The sequence below is a fragment of the Mesoplodon densirostris genome, chromosome 10, assembly GCF_025265405.1.
Source record: "Mesoplodon densirostris isolate mMesDen1 chromosome 10, mMesDen1 primary haplotype, whole genome shotgun sequence".
Classification (NCBI taxonomy): domain Eukaryota; kingdom Metazoa; phylum Chordata; class Mammalia; order Artiodactyla; family Ziphiidae; genus Mesoplodon; species Mesoplodon densirostris.
This window is the reverse complement of record NC_082670.1, coordinates 71,247,685-71,266,978: the sequence shown is the minus strand read 5'-3', so window position 1 is coordinate 71,266,978 and position 19,294 is coordinate 71,247,685. Positions and strand designations below refer to the sequence as shown.

The following is a 19,294-nucleotide window of genomic DNA, read 5'->3' as shown; positions in this document are numbered from 1 at the left end:
GGAAGGGGGGTGTCACTGTGAATGCATTAGGCCCTGAAGTAGACAGAGGCGGCAGTGCCCTTGTTCATGACACTGGGTCGGGGGAGGGTGTAGAGAAGGCCTGGATTGCATCCCAGAGAACCCCTTGCCTATGTGGAAATGTGCTTGGTGCTCCCCACTGCCCAAGGCATCGAATGCTGGTCCCTCAGCCTCTGGCCCCCAGAGCCACAGCTGTATCCACACAAGGGCCAGGACACCTGTGGCCCAGAGGCCTGCTCCAGCCACCTTCACAAGGGGTGATAGGTACAGATGTGTCCTGTGGATACACTGGGGATTAGGGAGTGGCAGATGTCAGAAATTTCAAACTCAGAGAGCTTGGCCAGAAAGGAGATTTGCTGAAAAGTCAACATGGGAGAGCGTGAAACTAGCTTTGATGGAGGCTGGCCTGCTGTCATCTCCCTGCCTGTTCCCTGCTCCTGGTCCCATCCCTTGGCCTTTTATGGGGAGGATCACTGCATTAGTCCCTCATATATCCAGCCACTAGGCACAACCCCACAAAGACCTGGCCCTGGGTGGTCAGAGGTGCCAGATGGTGGCCTCCTTCAGCCCTTGCACAGACAGCCTCATACAGCCCAGGCCTGATCTCTGGGATGAGGCAGGTGTCCCGTTGGATGGGTGAAGCCCAAATCCAGAAGGGCAGGGTCTTAGGCCCAACACCAGGGTTGACAGCCTCCTATCCCATCCACAGCTGCCAGAGGTGGGCCAGGATCCCTCTCTGAAGGGGTTTGTAGACCTTATAGGCAAGAATGAGAAATGTGGACCCCTGAGAAATGCATGGTGCAAACCAGAGCACTCTGGAGGAAGGCCAGGCCTGGAGGGGTCGGGCAGCTACCACCTGCCGCACTCTTGGCTCAGTCGTAGAGAAGCTGATGAGCAGTGGGATACAGTAGGCTTCAGAGACAGGGGCTGGCAGGGAGTTTAGGTCCTGGAGACAGATGCAGAGAGTGTCACAACAGAACCTTCTGTAAGTTTTGTTATTGAGAAGCTTCCCAAGAAACTCAGCTTGAAGCCACTGTCTATGTGAATACACACTCTGATCAAAGATGACACTGTCAGCTGTCCTCACCACAAATGCCAAAACTCCAGCTCTTCCTGAGCACTCTCTGGCCCCCTGGCCAGATCTCCTGGCTCACAGACCTTTGAGCCTCCCAGCCACAAAGGAGAGGCACGGAGAGGTGCAGTCAGGAGCTGGGCCCTACCCTTGGCCTCTGTCTCTCTGGTTACAGACGCAGCCCAGCTCTGCTCTAGAGCAGTGCCCCGCTGGGAAGGGGCAACCAGATGTCTCTGGCTCAGGGCTGGGGTAAGTGGGGGAGTGACTTACAGATGGAAATCCTACAGCAAACCTTCCGAATGTTCACACGCACACATCCTGTGCGGGCTCCCACCATGTGTCTCCTTAGAGACATCTTGGTCAGAGAAACCTGCAGGGGGTGTGGGGCCTTGTACTGCTGGGTCCACAGCCTGGCATGCTCGGGCAGCAATTCCGGCAGGTCCTCACTAGCTCGTGCAGAAGTTAGCTAGAAGCACTCCTGAAGGAGAGGTTCTGAGACAAAAAGAACTCCAAGCAAGAGGGTCGAGCATTGAAAATGGATGAAATCGTGCAAAGAAGCTGCGAGCTGTGCATGCTCCACTGCGGGACAGGCGGTGACTCGCCTGGCAGCAGCGAGTCCTGCCACAGGTCGAACATGCCACAGACTGAGAATTTCACACACACGGTGGGAGCTGGGGAGGGGGAAGGGAGCGAGGGGTTTGATATGAGCATATCTATCCAGTTTCTCAATTGCAGGTTTGCAATTAACTCCTTATACATAACACGGAATTTAATAAATATTAACAGTTGTCTTTGAGGGTTTATATTTCATTGCATAGAACGTTAGAGATGAGACTTGTGGCTGTGCCCAAGGTGAAGGGAGGCCCCTAAGGGAAGGGCCTCAGGGAGGAACACCGCCCAGTCCACCAGGTGGATGGACGGCACCACACTCCCCAGCGCAGGGCCCTGGGCCCTTCCCTTGGCTGGCAGAAGCCCTGGCCCCTCTGCTCTGAGCATGTCCACTGGTGATGGCTTAAGAAGGACTGGAGTTGCACGGTAAACAGAGGCGGGCTGAGGGGCCTCCCTAGACCCCGCCCTGGGGTTGTGCTCTTGGTGGCCTGCTGCCCACTATTGCTTCTAAGTCAATATTCCCCCTGTGCTGAGCAGGGGCAGAGCAGAGAGGGAACCAAACCATCAGTCACAAGGTGGTGGTGGAGGGGAGAGGCAAGGAGGTGAGCCGAGAGAGCGAAGAGAGAAAGGGTGGGGGGAGAAATAAAAGAACAATGTTTATGAGGTATACACTTAAATCAAACTGAAATAATTAAGGCTGTTCTTGAAATCAAAAGAAATCCCCAGGTGTACGAACGAGGAGCCGGCTGGTCGAGACAATGGTGGTGCCGCTGGGATGCTCACGATGACTGGGGGTGATGGCTTTGAAGATGGTGGCGGGCGTGCTAGCACGCGGCCACCCATAGGCTGGGAGAAGCCTCAGCCAGCGCCCACGCTGCTTTTCGGTGCTATGGCCTCTTATTTCAGTGATGAGACAGTGTTAGGTCCTAATGTTTGTAAAGTTCTCCCAATCCCATGCTAGCCACATGGAAGTCTGCTCCAGTGTCACCCAGGGGGCAGGGTGAAGGGGGCAGGGCCCTGTGGCCACAGAGGGATCTGGGCCAGCTGGAATGTGAAGGAAACAGAGACCGGGGCCCCCAGCCCTCAGTCAAAGCCCCTCTCCAAGGCTGTGGAAAAACTTCTGGCATTGTGGAGGGAGGGCAGCGTCCGTCAAAAACAGGCTGCACGCGCCCAAACTCTGTGTATAACGCATTGGTAGCCTGGCTGGCCAGGCCGCAGAAGGCGGCTGTGGGAAGAGCAGCAAGACTGCCGCGTGGCAGGGCCTGCAGAGAGGGTTCCTCCCTCCCAACGATGGCTACGCCTTGAAGGTGGTGCTCTGAGGAGAGCAGGGTCTCTGGAAAGACAATCACAGGTCCCCCTGGGCCAATGGTCCCACTTGACCAACAGATGTTTCACCCCGGCAGCTGCTGTTAGAAAACATCCCGTCCTCAACTGAGGCCCGCCTGCCACGTCCCACCTGGTGTGAGTCTTTGGGCCAAGGTTTGCCAGATTGTAGATGCTTGGAGGAGAAAAGGAGGGAGGGGGGAAGGAAACAGGAAAGACAGAAGAATTTTGTCAAGAACTGTGGACAGCTGCTTCCCGCCCACACTCCTTCCAGCTGTCTGCCACAAGCTGATGGCCTGGCTCCTCCTCACCCACGGGATCCCACCCCACTGAGGCTGGGGGAGAGGGGTGCTTGGGCAGGTTTGAGGTCATAAAGAGAAGATCAGGAAGAAAGAATCAGGTTGGCCAGGAAGGGCCATTTCTTTAACACAAGTTGCTTTTTGTTTCTTAAGAGTGAGGGAGATGGGATTTTGTTTAAAACAACGAGCCTCTCCCAGCCCACTTCTGAAATTTCCACAAAAGACACCAGGAGATAGACACTCACAGAAGCACTGACCGCTTGGCCCAATCAGCCAAATGCTAGAACTTGAGGGTGATTCTTTTAATTACAAAGTTAGTGGTCTCAGTAGCCCACGCACATCGTGTGACAGGACACAGAACAAAAGGAACCACGCAAGTGGTTCCTTTCCCTCCCTGGTAACAGTGCCCTGGCCCTACACCCAAGGTGGGTCCTGCCATAGACCTGGTCCATGGGCTGCCCCTCTTTCCCCTCCCTTCAGCACAACTTCTGATTTCATATCTGTTTCAGGGCAACTCAGAGGTAACATCCAGCTGGGTGGGAAAGTGTCAGGGAGCCCGCTGTCGTGGGGTGAAGGCAGGAAGAACACTGAGGTGCTGCACTGTGGCTACTCTAATTAGAATAAATTCTGGGCTCTTTACTTTCGCCTACAAAGCCCACCCCAGCTGGCTCCTGCCCACTCTGATGTCACCCAGACCATCTCTCCCCTCCTCTGTGGCTCTAGCTGTGCTGGCCTTTTGTCTGTCCCTGAGGCCTATCTGTCTCATCAGAGCCTCTGCGGGTGCTGTTCCCTCACTGGGCACATCCCACAGCAGCCTCTTCTCCTTCCTTGAGCCTTACCCATCACTGACCACTTTCTCTAGAGCGGCCCCCTCCATGCCATAACCCTGTGTCCCTGGCTTCAGAACACTTATAACCTTCAGAAATTATCTTTTAATCTCATTTTTAAAAACTTATTTATTCTCTGCCCCTCTTAACGGGCTGTCAGCTTCAGAGGGACTTGGTCTTGTTCCCTGCTGGATCCCCAGAACTCAGAACAGGGCCCAGCACCTACCTAGGGCCTGACAAACATTTATTGAATACATGAATAAATGGATGGGAAACTGGACCTTTCCAGTTTCCCCCCTAGTCCTCCAGAGATAGGTGGCCCTTTTGGCACTATACCCAGCTCCCTCCCACAAGCAGAACAGGCCTGGGCAAAGGCCCTTGCTGGCCCCAGCGCTCCCTCGTGATTTGCTTGTTGAGTGCCTGGCCCTGCCAAACACACGCCTGCTCACCACGAGAAGCACCCACACCTCCATACTCTTAACAGTAGAATTCGCAAAGGCGGGGTAGGAAGAGGGTCCCAAGACTATGGAATGGGAGGAGGTGGTCCCTGGCTGTGCGCAGAGAAGCACCAACAGCCAGCCTACCCTCCCCGCCATCCTGCATGATGTACCGCTTCCTCTTTCCCGCCCAGAGGCAAGGCCAGGTCCAGAGGCTCTAGGCAGAGGCTTCGGATCCTGCTTTGGCCATTACAGCCCAGAGAGAGCCAGGGCTCCCATCCTGAGGCCCTTCCATTCTCTCCCTGGGCTGACCTGGTCTGGAGCTGAGACTCCTGTCTGGGTGCCCTCCCTTTCTGCTCCATCCCTTTCCTGTCTGCCTCTCCGCTCATTCTGCTTTTCCACCTCGCAGGTCTTGAACTCAGCCTGTGAAGCCAATTGTATCTTGACATCACACCAAGGAGTGCTAAGCTCTGCAGGGTTTGAGGACTCCAGCCTCATCGGAATGTCTGGAGCAAAGGCACCAGCACTAGGCCTCAGGGACTGGGCTTTGGCATCAGTGCCCAGTGTACAGGCCCCAAGTTGTGGGGCACGGTTGGCTCTGCCGGGCCCCTTTCCCAAGGTTACTTACCTGAGTCACCTCAGCCAGCTCAGTTGTCTCTGCCTCCCAGGTAGCAGCTGGGCCCATCCTAGCTGAAGGAAGCCCACCAGGTCCCTCCTAGCTCACACTTATAGGAACTGGGTGAGTCTGTTCGCCAGGCCTTGGCCCTTCACTCCCTCCTCTGCCCCACCCAACCCTAGTCCTGATACTCACTGTTATACGCAGAGTCCAGAGCTGCGCCCAGGCCTCTGACTCCAGAGATTTTTCCACAGCAATGATATCATCTCCCTTCATTTCTTCAAGAGCCTGTGGAGCATTTACAGAGGAGGGCTGGGAGGAGCTGTATCCCAGGGGGACCCACCTACAACCTAATGTCAACTCATAGCTTTAGGAACCCTGTTGGGGGCTAAGGGGTGGTAGAAAAGGACAAAGGGATGTTGGTCTTGGCTTCCCTTTGCTGGGGACCTCTACTGTGTTGGCCCCCATGTTGGGACCTCTGTGCACAGGGTCCCTCTTCCTCTTCCTCCTCCCACTCTCATAGGGAAAGGACACTGCAGCTCTGGCAACATCACCCATTACTGAAGACCACATTCCTCCCAGAAGACCCCACAGGACTTAAGAGCCCCGACTCGAGCACCAGGGGAGGGTGGGTACAGGCAGCTCATACTCACCCTGCAGGGCATGGTCACCAGAAGGAGGAGAATTTTTTGCCAAAAGCAGACACAGCTGTGACAGAAAAAGGAGAGAGGTGTCAGGAAGTCGGGCTAGGCTCCCTCCTAGTCAAGGCCGTTTGGCACAGTGAAGCCTAGCTCAGCCTAAGGGGCAGGGACTACCCCGAGAACCACTAGGCCGCAGCAGGTGGGCCCTCAGGCTGGCCTGTGCCTGGGTGACTGAGCCTGGAACCATTCCCCAGACCCGACCTCTGCCAGAGTAGGGCCCTGGAGCAGCCATCCACCCTGGACCTGGCTGTAGGTAGTGCGTACCTTCCGTCAGCTTGCCGGCCTGCTCTGCTGCCCCACCAGGGAGAATCTTGGAGAGCACACTCTCCCCGTCGGCACCTGGCTGGCTGGCAGGAGCCCCTGGGGTCCCTCCAGGCTTGGCTCCAGCCTTCATGCCTAAGGGTAAAGAAACCACCATCATAAGCTGTGCTTGGCCTGGCTCTTCAGGGTCTGAGTGGGAGAGCAGCTAAGAGGGAATCTGACCACAGGTACCCTGTGAGGTGGAGGGTGAGGAGGATAGAGAAATAAAGAGAGGAAGGTAAGAGTGGGAAGAAAAGGGGTGGGAGGAAGCAGCAAAAAGGAGGTTGAGGAAGATAAAGAGGGAGAAAGGGAGGAATAGGCAGAGGAAGATGAGAAGGCAGAGGAGAGAAGGGAAGGGGAAGGAAAGGGACAGTAAGAATCCATGGTCCTGGCCCTGTGATCACCAGCACCTTCGAGGCTCCCTACCCAGAGCTGCCTGAGCCCTAAGGCCCCAGTGCTGGTGATCCCACTGGCTCATTCTAACCCCAGGCTCCTTTCTGTTGGGGAGGCCTGCAGTACACTGGGCACCTTCTCAGAGAGCAGTGAAGGCACGCAGTGCAGGGGAGCTCAGGGTGCCAGTCAGCACAGGGAGAGGGCAGCCCAGGTACTCTTGGTCATAGCCAAGTGCGTCCAAAGGCAGGCTCACCTGCAGGTCCAGGTCCTGGTGATGGCTGGGCCTGAGGAAGTTTCCCCTTCTGGGGTGCTTTGGCAGTCCCTTTAGAGCCGTTCGCCTGCTCTGCCCGCGGCTGCAACAGAGAACCCATAGCTGAGCTACCATGCGTCAACTCTGCCCAGCCTGGAACCAAGGGGCTGTCCAAGCTGCAGTCCCAGCATCCACCCTGGGGAGGATCCACGTACTGGAGCCCTACTTACTGGTCCTGATGGCTGGGGGCCTGTGGCTGTCAAGGGCCCTGGCTGGGGCTTCCCTGCTGGCTGGCTGGCAGCGGGGGCCGGACCCCGGGCAGCTGGCTGGCCCTGCTGCTGCAGGCGGGCCTGCGAAGGGGCCTGCTGCAGAGGCTGTAGTCCGAGACCCTGCTGCTGCTGCTGCTGCTGCTGCTGCTGCTGTGTCTGCGGCTGGCGCGATGCTGTTGCTGAGGGCGTCTGCCTGGATGGAGGCGGCTGTGACTGCTGTGGGCCTGGAGCTGCCTGCCGACCTTGCGGCTGCAGCTGGGGTTCTGGCTTTGGCTGCAGTGCAGCGGGCCCTGAGTGGGCCTGCCGGGAGCCCTTCTTGCTCTCAGAGGCATGATGGTACGCTGATGGAACACGGGATGGCTGTGAATATTCACCAGAGCTGGGGTACCCAGGCTGACCCTTCTTCTGCACGGTCGGGACAGGGCTGGGCTGAGGGTGAGGCCGGGCCTCATGGCGACTCAGGTCTCGAACGTGTGGTTTGGCAGCACGCCGGCCCAGCTCCTCGCCAGTGTGGCGGCCTGAGTGCCGCCCGTGGTCACCATGGTGTCGGTGTTCCTTGGCTGAGGCATGGCGGCCTGGGCCACCCTCATCGTGTGGCCACAGGCCCTCCTCGGGGGGCTCATCGTAGTCGTGGTAGCCGTGCCTGGCAGGGCCTCGCTTCTGGGAGGAGGAGGAGACTGCGTGGCCCCCGTGGTGCCTGAACCGGTCAGAGCGGGCATCCCGGGGCTTATCAAACCAGTCTGTCTCCTCCTGGCCCAGGTGATACGCTTCAGGGACCAAAAACAGAACACCATCAACCCCCGGGCTGGCCGCAGTGGGAGGCCCAGCTGAAGCCATGCAAGGAAAACAGAGGGTGGGCGCCACAGCCACAAGCGTAATGCCAGGCCCCAGCCCCCTCCCACAACCGGGCCAGGGCGTGGGTGCAGCAGGCAGGAAGGGCAGCCTGCAGCAGGGCCCACTGGGTGAGGCGCCAGGCCAGGCCCACTGGGTGAGGCGCCAGGCCAGCCCCACTGAGACATCTCAGGGCTCAGGGCCCCATGGGCGGGCAGGCCCCCCAGGTGCTGACCATCTGCAGAAATCACCCCCAGCTGCCATTACCTTCGCTGTCGGAAACTACGCAGTGGGAATCATCCAGGATGTAGTCCTCCTCACACTTATGCGCGTGGGCCCGCGGTCCATCCTTGACATGCTCCTGGACGTCAGGCATGGAGTGGCTGGAGCAGAACTGTGGGCAGGTGTCCCCCGCGGGGAGGGTGCCCCCAGCAGGGCGGGGCCGCCCCAAAGGGCTGACGGGGCTCTCCTCTTCAGAGGCCTGGCTCCGCATGGGGGGTCGGGGCCGGCCATGGGCCATGCTCAGAGATGAGGGCTTGGGGCCCGCTCTTTGAAGTCGCTCCACAGCCTCCCGTTCCCGCTCGTATCCCTTGGCCCGGCCACTGACGTCATGGCTGGAGAGCTTCTCCCCGCTGTATGCAGATGCCAGCCGGGACCGGCTGCTCCCACTGTACACGCGGTCATCCTCCTCCACTGGGTCCCGGCTGGACACCCCATAGTACCTCTGCTGCTCATACACATTCTTCTTGAGCCCATAGGTGATTTCGTCCTGGAACTTCCTGCCCCGAGAGGCCAGGCTGCTGCTGACTGCAGGCGAGGGGTAGGAGGCCAGGTCTGACTCTACATCCTTGGCTTCTTCGATAGGTGAGAACTTGGAGATCTTTTGCTCCATGCCCTGCTTACGGTGCTTGCTGCGCTTTGAGGAGACGGCAGCCGGGGCCAGGCTCTTGGAGGGATGCTTGGGCCCCACGGGGCCTGGGCTATACTTCTCTGCTCGAGCCCCGTGTCTGTAGTCACTGTCACTGTAATAGTGGGTGCTGGCTAGTCGGCCATTGCTCTCCACGCTCCTGTGATGGCCGCTCTTCCCACGGGGGTCGTAGGAGTCCTCCTCGGATTCTTCCTCCCCTCTGGTATAGCAGCAGGGCAGTGTGGGCCCCTCAAGGACACCTGGTTCTCCTGGCTCTTTCCCTGGACGCCCACTGCTGCTCGGCCCCAGGGGCTCCAGCCTCTGGCTGTCAGGGGCAGTGGAAGCACTGTCCTTGGTCAGCTCACTGATGTCGTCAATCATCACATAGTTCCGAGGTACATTCTGCTCCAGGCTGGTGTAGTGTGAGTCAGAGGGGTGGGTGGGGGCTGGGCTCGGGCTCACACCACTACGGTCACTGGCCCGCGGCAGCTCAGGGGCCTTTCCTTGTTCATAGCTGCTGCTTACTGCTGGGCCACTATAGCTGGTTTCAGACGAGGCTGCAGACATGGTCACGACAGGGCTGGCGATCACCTCATAGTTGGTGGGCACCTTCTGCTCCAAGTCGGCTAGTGATGTCTGGCGTGGCTTCTGGTGGGGGGTACGGCTGTCAGTCGGGACTGGGTAAAGGGTGCTCTGTGTGGTTGGCATGGGTGTTTGGGCTGCATAATGGCCTGTGGGACGGAAAGCCTGCTGGCTTGGCAGGCCAGGCTCAGCAGGGTAACTGGTGCCGGGAGGAAAGGCAGGTGCTGGGTACGTGCTGGGGCCAGGGTAGGTGGGTGCCTGGTGGGCTGGGAATCCATTCTGTGTTGGCCCACCGCTGCCTGCAGCGTACTGTGGCGCCGGAGGTGGGAACCGGGGTTGCTGGAAAGCAGTGGGGCCGGAGGGAGTGGCAGGAGCAGCGGCAGTGACAGGGAAGTCTGCATACTGGCCAGCCGGAGTGGCACAGCCCTGGAGCCGCAGCTGGTTGAGCTCACTGTCTGACAGGTAGTCGCGATGCTCACTGAGACCACGCAAGGGCGGGTAGTCACGGCCACCTCGGTCTCTGGCCAAAGACTCTTTGCGCTGGGTGATGCCCAGCTCCAGGTACTTGAGCTTGGCGTCGATCTCCTTCTCCTCCTCATCCAGCTCTGCCTGCTTCTTGCGCAGCTTGGTGGACTCGTGCTCCACCAGCCGCAGGTCCCGGTCCAGCTCCCGGAGCAGGCTGGCCTTGGTGGCAGGGACAGCAGTGGGCCCCACCAGCCCACGCTGCTGCAGGCTGGCCGCATACAGCTGTGGGGGAGCCTGGCCAGCCAGGGGCAGGTGAGCCTCCTCTGGAGGGGGGCTAGGCAGTGTCCGCTTCACCTTGCGGACCAGGCCGTTGGGTGGCAGCGCCGACACCTGAGACAGAGGGAAGGGCGGGCAGCACTGAGACCCAAGGTGTGGGTGGCCTGGCAGGGCACAGGGTAGAAGAGCCCTGGCCTGGGCTGGGGTAGGGGCTGGGCTCCACACTGTCAGTGCCCTGATTCACCAGGCAGCCTTGAGGCCTGCCCTGCCCACCCACTGGCCTTGGAGGGAGGGCCTGTGATCATCTTACAGGTCTTCTCCTTCCCAGACCTCGGGGCAGTGGGACGGGAGGAAGCAGCAGATGCCCCTCTGTGCTGGTGTCTAATACTGGCCTGGCACACAGCATGTCTCCAACAGGCTTGCCACCCTCCGCCTCCCACTGAGGGTACTGAGATGAGGAGAGTACAGGTCTGGCTCTGGGTTTGGGTCCTAGCAGCTGGCAGGGGCCAAGGGCGGTGGAGGGCCATGGACAGGAGTGGAGTGGGTCCTGGGGCCACCAGGTTCCCTAGAGGATCATGGCAGGGGGCGCATGCTGACTGGATGTCAGGTGCTGCAGGCTCCGAGTCTTTTCTGCCTCCTGCCCTCCTCCTCTCTAAAGTAAAATGCAATTCAGCCGCCTGTCCGCTCTCCTCCTCCCGCGGCCCTGTACCACCCTCTGTCAAACTGTGCCCTCGGGCTGGCCCCAGCTCCCTCCACATCCCTGTCAGCCCACCGCTCTCTGAGGCTGCCAGACTCCTCTAGGGCCTCTCCAGCCCTATCTCTGGCTACCTGGTTTCCCAGTCAGGGCTCCCTAACATGTTCTCCCTGGGGTCCTCCTCACCTGCCCGAGGCTCCACATTGCCTCAAGGTCCACATTGCCAGAAGCTTTGTCCTGGGTCCTCCCATTGTCTCTAGCTCCCAGGCCTCTGGGTTTTATGGACCACCCAAATCCCCTAAACACACTGGGGACTGACATCAGGCTTCTTACCTTTTACCTTGCCAAGAAACTACATAAAAGCCTCCCACCTACTTTCACCATATGTCGTAAAGGAAATGATAATGTGTCCCCAAACCTCAGGACGAAGGGTGGCCTTTGATGGAATGGAATAAATTTCCCTCCTTGAACTCCTCACTTTGTTGTCTGTCTTTTGTCATTTGGTCTCACACCATGAGTGCCCATCGTGGCGTGGCCCCCCCATGACCAGCCCATGGGACCTCTGTGCCGACCCTAGCATGGAGCCAAGACCACCTGCCTCTCTGACGTGCCTTCCCTGCCAGCCCAGACTTCTGATCCCACCCCCACCCCTCTGGCCTGCATACCCCAGGGTTCTCCACAACCCAGACTCACCTCCACAACCCCACCCCCTGAGGCCTCACATCTCTCCTCTCTGCATCACACTCAGAAAACGGATAAATATACCTCCCAATGCCTCTGGCTCCTAGGCGCTCTCCCCAGGGCCACTGTGCAGTCACTTCCTTCAGTCCATCTGCCCATATTCTGCCTAAGAAACTTTCTAAGATACCCATCTTATCTTGTCTCACCTGCCTGAAACATCCATAAGCTCCAAGGGCCTTTGAGAAAATCCCAACCCCCTCTTGGCCTGGCACTCAAAGTCCTTGGTGTCAGTCCCTTGCAACCCCCATCTTCCTAACATGCCGGCCACCTCTCACAGTCCTGGGACATCATTGGCAACTAAAGCCACAGACGAGGGTAAGTTTAGACTCCAGGAGCCCCTATCTAGGGCAGCAGACAGGTGTGTAAACAGATTTGCTGAGGGCCAGATAGGGGCATGGGACAAGGTGAGGCAGAGAGCACGCTGCAGCCCACTGGAATGGGCCTTGAATGGTAGTCCAAAGGGCTTTGGCTTCCCGTGGGGCAAGGGAGCCAGGCCGGGGCTGGGGAGTGGGGAGCAGCCCAGCCAGGTCGGTGCTATGGTTTTCTCAGGAAACATCCAAAGAGATTTGGAGTAGGAGGGGCCCAGGCTGGAGGGGAGAGCTGAGGAGGCCTGAAGGGGGAGGTGGCAGGGACTGGACTAGATACGGGTTGTGAAGAGGCAGTGCTAGGGTGAGGTTGAAGTTTCTAGCAGGGTCTGGATGGCCGTGGGGGCCCAAGTGTGAGTGTGTTTTGCCCAGGATGTCCTTGCTGGGCTGCGGGCTCCACCAGATGTGCATCGAGATGTGCATCCATTCCTCAACTCCTAGCTCTGGGCCTCTGGAGCTGGAGGTGACTTCACCCCCACCCCAGGAGACGCCCCTCCCTGTGGGGCCCCCCAGGCTAGGCAGAGACCCCTGTCCCACCCTGGACCAGCCCGTGCCCATACCTGGCTACCCAGTCCCCCCTGGTGCTGGTAGAGGGAGAACCTCTCTTTGGCAGACTCCTCGGCGGTGGGGCTGAGGGGCTTAGGGTCAGACAGGGACCGCTGCAGGGTCTTCATGGGGCGCGGCAGCGTCTGCTGGCGGAGAGCGCTGTCAGCCGTGAAGTGCTTCTGGGGACTCACGTGAGCCTTGTTCAGCCTCTCACTGGAAGCAAAGGAGGTGTCCAGGAGCCGGTGTGGGGACAGGGGTGAGACTGGTGAGTAGAGGACCTGGGGGGACTTGGGAGGCTGGCGGCTCACAAGCTGTGAGAGAGACTCCGGGGGCAGGTGGGCCTGGTATCCAATCTCCAAGGGATCCGGCTTCTTTTTTTCGAATCTGCCCAGGGGCCCTGGGGTGACGATCTGGATGCCAGGCAGGTAGGGGCTGATGGCAGTTGGCCCGACAAGCTGCGGCCCGGCCACACCCTGGGCCTGCCCATCCGGCTCCGTCTGGCAGGCCAGGCTCTCCCCACGCCCAGTCTTCTCGGGCGCCGATATGTACCTGACGATCTCCACCTTGGGGTCGGTGGCGGCTGTGATGTGGATGGCTGGAGAGACTCTGGGCAGCTGGTCAGGCTCTGTCTGCACGGAGCAGTCGCTGATGGTCTGGATGCCCACGCTGCTCATGGCCCTCACGGTGGGGGCGGCAGTGGATGAGGAGGCAGCAGCATCGTGCTTGCTGTCGGAGCCAGAGTCTGAGTGGCGGGAAAGACGGGACCTGCGGCGGCGCACTGGCTGCTCCCACTCGGCGCTGTCCTCGTCGTCCGTCTGCACGCTGCAGTCAGCACTCCGCCGTGCCCGGCGCCGCCGGGTCAGGAGGTAGCGGCCCTCTCCATCCTCATCATCCGTCTGCACGCTGCTGTCTGCAATCCTCCTGACCACGTAGGGCTCAGGCCCCGACTCTGGCTCACACACGTCCCGCAGGCGTGGCATGGAGTGCCGCTTCTTGATGCCACCACGGCCTGCCTCCCACTGCTCCTCAGTCTGCAGTGACATGTCCGAGGCGGAGCTGGGGAGACCCCGGTGCAGCATGGGCTCACGAGGCTGCCCAGGACCCTCAGGCCCAGGCACGGCAATGAAGGCCGCGTGGGTCAGGGGTGGCCAGTACTGGCCATTCTGAGCCAGCTCTGTGGCAGCTGGGGGAGGCCCTCGACCGGGTGCCTCACAGGCCACGGGGAAGGGAGCCTTCTGCCGCTGCTTCTGTTCCTCCAGTTGCTGCTGCAGCTGTTGCTGCAGCTGCTGGATCTGCTCCAGTTGCAAACGCTGCTGTGCTAGCTGCTCCCGCTGCAGGGCGAACTGAGCCTGCCTTTCCTCCTGCTGCTGCTGCAGCACATGGTGCTTGATGGTCTGCAGCTCCTGCAACTCCCGCTGCACCAGCAGCTGCTCTTCCTCGCGGTGCCTCTGCAGCTCCACACGCTCCCGCTCCAGCTCCTCCTGCAGCCGCAGCTGCCGCAGCTTTTCTAACTCCACCCGCTCTCGCTCCAGCTGTAGCAGCTGCTCCTGCTGCTTCCGCTGCCTCTCCTCCTGTGACGCTTCCTCCTTCTCGAGCCCTGGCCGGCTGAGGGCCCCACTGCTGCCCCCAGGAGCAGCATCTACCGGCGGCTTCTGGCCAGCCGCTGGGGCTGGGGCTGGGGCTGCTACAGCCTCCTTGACAGCAGCAGGGGTGGCTGTGGAAAGAGGTTCTTCCCGAGCAGCCCCTGCTGGCAGCTCTGGCCTTGGTGGGCCCCCAGCCCCTGGGGTCTTGGCAGCAGCAGGCTTCCCCAGGTAGACAGGACCCTCAGCAGGTGGAACGCTGGAAGCAGTGGGGAATCTACTTGGCACAGGATATCGGTACAGCCCTGTGGGCCCAAGAGGTACCCGGGGGGCAATCATGGGCATGCGTGTCAGGCTGGCGAGTGGCACGGCTGTGACTCCTCCGGATGCATAAGGCCTGTACATGCCACCACGCACCATGGGCCGCAGTACTGAGGCAGGCTGGGTGGTGATGGGCAGTGTTGCAGCAATTGGAGTGTTGATAGTCGAGTAGATCATGCCGTCGGCTGCACGCACAGTGGGTGTGGATGGCAGCAGCTGTCTGATTGCTGTTCCCTGGCCTGCTGTAGGTCTGTACTGGGCCAGGTTCCCAGGACTCGGGTGGCCCTCCGGAAAGGTGGGGTTCCCAAGGAGGCCAGGTCTGAGGGGAGCCAGACCTTGCGGGGCACTGAGTCCCGGCTGGGGCTGATACTGCATGAGGTCGGGGCCACCACCACTGCTGCCACGCCGCCCTCCGTACTGGTCCATGGAGTTGAGGGCAGCACACATACGGCTGATCTCACGGGCCGTGGTGGCGCTGTACTGGGCCAGGCTGGCCTCCTGGAATCCAGCTGCATCTCCCCGTGGGCCATATCTGTGGTCTGAGTAGATGTTTGACACTGAGCTGTAGCGCCGCATGGGAAGCGGGTGAGTCAAAAGGTCTGTGGGATGACGTAGGTCCGTGAATGAACCATACTGCAAGCCCTGCCCAAGGTAGCGTCCATCTGCAAAGCCCAGGCTGTAGGAGTGCTTCAGTGAGCTGAGGTCCATGGCCGAGTCTCGTCCAGGGCCCTGGAAGAGGTGACCAATCCTGTGGGTGTGGTAGTTGAGGCCAGCCTCAGCCAAATTGGTGTCGGACATAGAGGAGTACAGCCTGCCAGGGGGGCCCTGTGGGTAGGGCCTCTGCTCCTCATGGGGCCCAGGCTCCCCGACCACCTGTGCCCGGTAGGTGGGGGCCTCGGGAGGCTCAGTGTCCCGGGGACTGTAGAAGGGGCCGTTGCTTTGGCCGGGTGGGGCAACATCTGCCACACTCTTCTCAGGTGCGCTGGGGGCGGGGTGAAAGGTACCTGTGCAGCTACTGCCAAAGGGGAACTTGTAGACCATATCACAGCACGCCAGCTGGCTCTCAGGCCTCATCCCAGTGAGGTCCAGGGCACCTGCCGGCTCCTCTGGGAGCAGCGTGGTCACAGTGCCTGCTGTGCCTTCTCCCATCTGCACCACCACTGTATGTGGCTTCCTGGCACCTGGCAAGGCGTGTGACTGCAGCTCTGCGGGGGTGGCCCGATGGGGTTCAGAACCAGGCTCCGGCACTGGGCCTGACTTGAGGCCAACACTCTGGGCAGTGCCCACCTTAGTGATCAAAACATCCCTTCTGGCCAGAGGTGCCACCTGGTTGGGCAGGTTATACCTGGCGAACTTGGCCTCCCTGGGTCTTCCTCGGGGCCCACCACGGTACGGGGCTGTCTGGACTGCCTGCTCTACCTGCTTGACCTGGGCCAGGCACACGGGGCTACCCACACCCTGGCCAAAGTCCAGCCGGCTCTGGAAGGGGTCTCCATAGACCACAGGCTGCTTCTGCTGAGCCATGAGCACAGATGAGGCCATGGTGATGCTCACGGTGGTGGCGGTGCTGAGGAAGGCATGGGTCTGCTCCTGGGCATTGAGGTTGATAACCAAAGGCTGTACAGCGGTCGACTGCCGTCCTGGGATTGGATCCAGAGCAAGGCCGTACTTCCTTGCTTCCACAGCAAGAGAGGTCAGGTCCATGCCCTGGTCAGTGAGGATGATGGGCGTGGGCTTGATGGCTGTGCGAAGGTCTACCACGGCACTGCCAGGGGGCCTGGGGCCGGGCTCAACCCTAGACGTTCCAGGGACAGAGGAGATCCGGCACAGGGAGATGTTCTCAGCAGGGAGGGCGCCCCAGCCGTATAGTGCCAGGGGCCCATCTGCACCAGCACTGGCTGCCCGCGGGAAGCCAGGTGGCCCAGGTGGCTCTGGGGGCAGCTGAGGTGTTGTCTGGCTGTAGCTGTGGGTGGTGGGCTGGGTGTCAATGGGTGAGCACACTGGGGAGGTGGAGGCACTGGCATGGACCATCTTGGTCTGGCTGGAGGCATCTGACGCCAGTGTGATGACCATAAAGGGGGCATCCTGAGGGGACTGCTGCCGCACCAGGCGAGGCGTGCTGGGTCGGTGTGGCGTCTGAGTGCCCTGAGCCACCGTGGGCGTCGGGGTGGGGGCACCAGGGCTCCGTGGCATGTCCGAGGCAGGGGTCGGGCTTGGCGTCTGTGTAGAGAACTCTGCTGTGGCCCTTGGGCCCAGCTTGCCAGGGGAGAATGTGGGACTCTCTGAGGGAGAAGATGGAGAGAGAGGGGGGCTGGAGCCTGCAAAGTAGGAATATCCCCGGGACGTCTGCGGGGTGCCACTCTCGCCATCACTCACACTCAGGGGCTTCTCTCTGGCAGCCCGTCCACTGACAGCAGGGCCACGGGGGGCCTGGGGTAGCTCCTCAGTTTGAGACCCATAGTTTGCAGTGGTTGGGCTCTGTCCATAGCTGTGGCCAGTGGAAGAGAGCAAAGGGCTGCGCTCAGAGCCTGTTGGGGAAGTCGGAGTCATGTACCCTCGTGGTAGGCCAGCCAGACAAGGAGCCGCAGCTGTGGAGGCTGGGGTCCCAGGGCCCTGGGCAAAGGTTATGCCTACTTCCTTGGAGGCAGAGCTGGGGGAGGCAGGAGAGCTATGCAGCTTGAGGGGGTCCTGAGGCTCCTTTGCAAAATGCTGAGTAACACGGACATCGGGAATGACTCGGCCCGCACTGCTGTCAGAGGAGGGGGAGGTGGAGAAGGACACAGGAGCGGCGAGCTGGGTAGGACTGGTACCAGGGGTAAGTGGGCCGCCATTTTGTTTCATTGGGTCCATGTACGCACTCTCGGCATTCAGAAACTGCTTCTCCTTCTTCTTGTCCTCAGCAAAGGCCAGGTCCCGTGAGGAGGCCTGATGCATGCGGGCAATGCTTTGTGACGTCTGAAGGATCTCCTGGTACACGGCTGCTCCCAGGCTGGCTGGTGTGCCCTCTGAGGGCGGCTGAGCAGCCCCACCATAGTCATGGTCTGGGGTGTCCTGGTATTCAAAGGAACCCTGGCCCCGGGGGCCTACGGGCTGAGAGGGGCCACCATGGGGCCCACGACACCCTGCTGCCTGGCCTTGTTGCCGCTGGAGCAGCTCGGCCTTCCTCATCATCTCCTCGTAGGCCTCCTCAGCACTCTTGAGGGGCCGGCCGGAACTGGGAGTGGTGGTGCTGCCCAAGGGTGTCTCGGTTGGAGAGTAGAGAGACATGAAGGTGGGCAGGTTGTACTCACTGCCTGACTTGTAGAGCCGAGGGGGGCCACCATCCAGGGCTTCAGCCTCCGAGTCAAGGGAGGGTGAGGGCGAGTATTCGGAGCAGGAGGAACGATGTAGCTCCTCCATCTCGGCCGCCTGCCTCAGCTCCTCTGTGGGGGAGGCATCCTCAATGGGTGACAGGTTGCTGGGGGGGGTCTTGGAGCGCTCACGCCGCCGCTGGGCCCGCAGCTCCTCCTTGTCACGCCGCGTCTTGCGGGCCGTGCTGCGGATGCGCTGCTGCTCCACCTCCCGCATCTTCTCCTGCTCACGCAGCAGCTCCTCCTCTTCCCGCAGCTCCTCCTCCTCTGAGGAGTCCTCGATGGTGGGCAGCAGAGGCCCATGCGAGCGGTGCCGGGCCTTGCGCTGCTGCTTGGCTTCTTCCAGCCGCTGCCGGCGGCTGGGGCTGCTGTCGCTGTCCTCCTCCAGTGAGGACAGGGAGGTGGGCGAGGTGCCCGAGGTGTAGCTGGGCGTGGAGGCCGGCAGTGTGGAGGAGTGCTCCCCGCGGGAGCGGTCCTCAGGCGAGCCCGTCAGGCTCTCCATCTCCAGCTCGGGCTCCCGGTCCAGGCTGGGGTCGGGGCCTTGGCCCAGGTCCAGCTCATGGCTGTAGCTGCCCGTGCTATTGAGCTCGATGGTCTTGAAGCGGCGGAGCCCGCCCTGCAGAGCCCCAGTGCCGTCTGCGGCCTCTGCTGGGCCTCCCTCGGAAAGCAGCTCCTCATAGCCCGTGGTGGCGTTGTGGGGCAGGCGCCTCTTGGGCAGCGCTCCTGGCTCTTGGCTAGGCTCGGGCCTGGGCCGGGGGCTGCCCTTCTGGGAGCCATGTTTGACCGGGCCGTGCCCGGTGGGGGCAGCGTCATCCTCCTCCAGGTTGTCTTCTTCGGCACTCATCTCCAGGATCTGCCGCCTCATGAACTCCTCATCAGTCAGTTCTGCTGCCCGGGATGGGGGCTGGGGCGGAAGAGGGGACAGGCCACCCTCACTGCTGTCCTCCACGTAGTCGTGCCTCAGCTGGCTGCCGAAGTCGTCTGAGGACTCAGCCGTGTCCTGCTGCTCCCTCCGGCGCCCCCACTCCAGAGAGTCTTCTTCCTCCAGGATATCCTCCAGCTCCTCATCCGAGTTGAAGGCCTCGGGCATGATGGACAAGGAGTGGGGCCGCCGCTTCTGCTCCTCACCACTGCCGTAGGGTGGCTTGCTCCCCTCACCACTGGGGGCCGGGCCCTGGGCCTCCAGCGAAGGTCTCATGCTGCTCCCCACCTTGTGGAGCTCAGAGGGGCTGCGCGGGCGTGGCCCTGTCGCCCCTGCACTGTCCAGCTGTTCCACCTCCTGCCGCACAACGCCTGTGATCTCACTCTGGGAGCTGGAGACACCATCGGAGGAATAGCCTGTGTCGCTGAGGCTCTGCGGGCTCCGAGACAGGTCCTGAGAGTAAGGCTTGCCCACCGGCTCCTGCAGCAGGGTGAGAAGCAGACACTGACTCCCCATGGCAGATGGCTCGTGGGGGGAGTCCAGCCCTCTCCATCAACCCAGGGCCCTGGGGAAGGGTACCTCCACCTCCCGGGGGATCAG

The 19,294-nt window shown here is 60.9% G+C and overlaps 1 protein-coding gene across 1 annotated transcript in view; it reads right to left on the bottom strand.

Annotated features, from left to right (window-relative positions):
• Positions 1-5,868: 5,868 nt before the first annotated feature.
• Positions 5,869-19,294, bottom strand: part of BSN (bassoon presynaptic cytomatrix protein) — an 85,411-nt gene continuing 71,985 nt past the window's right edge. The window contains exons 5-10 of the mRNA XM_060110586.1: positions 12,536-19,174; positions 8,213-10,289; positions 7,076-7,881; positions 6,849-6,948; positions 6,167-6,298; positions 5,869-5,909 (exon numbers count right to left, since the gene is read on the bottom strand). Coding sequence (XP_059966569.1) covers positions 5,869-5,909; positions 6,167-6,298; positions 6,849-6,948; positions 7,076-7,881; positions 8,213-10,289; positions 12,536-19,174 — 9,795 coding nt within the window. The remainder of the gene's footprint in view (positions 5,910-6,166; positions 6,299-6,848; positions 6,949-7,075; positions 7,882-8,212; positions 10,290-12,535; positions 19,175-19,294) is intronic.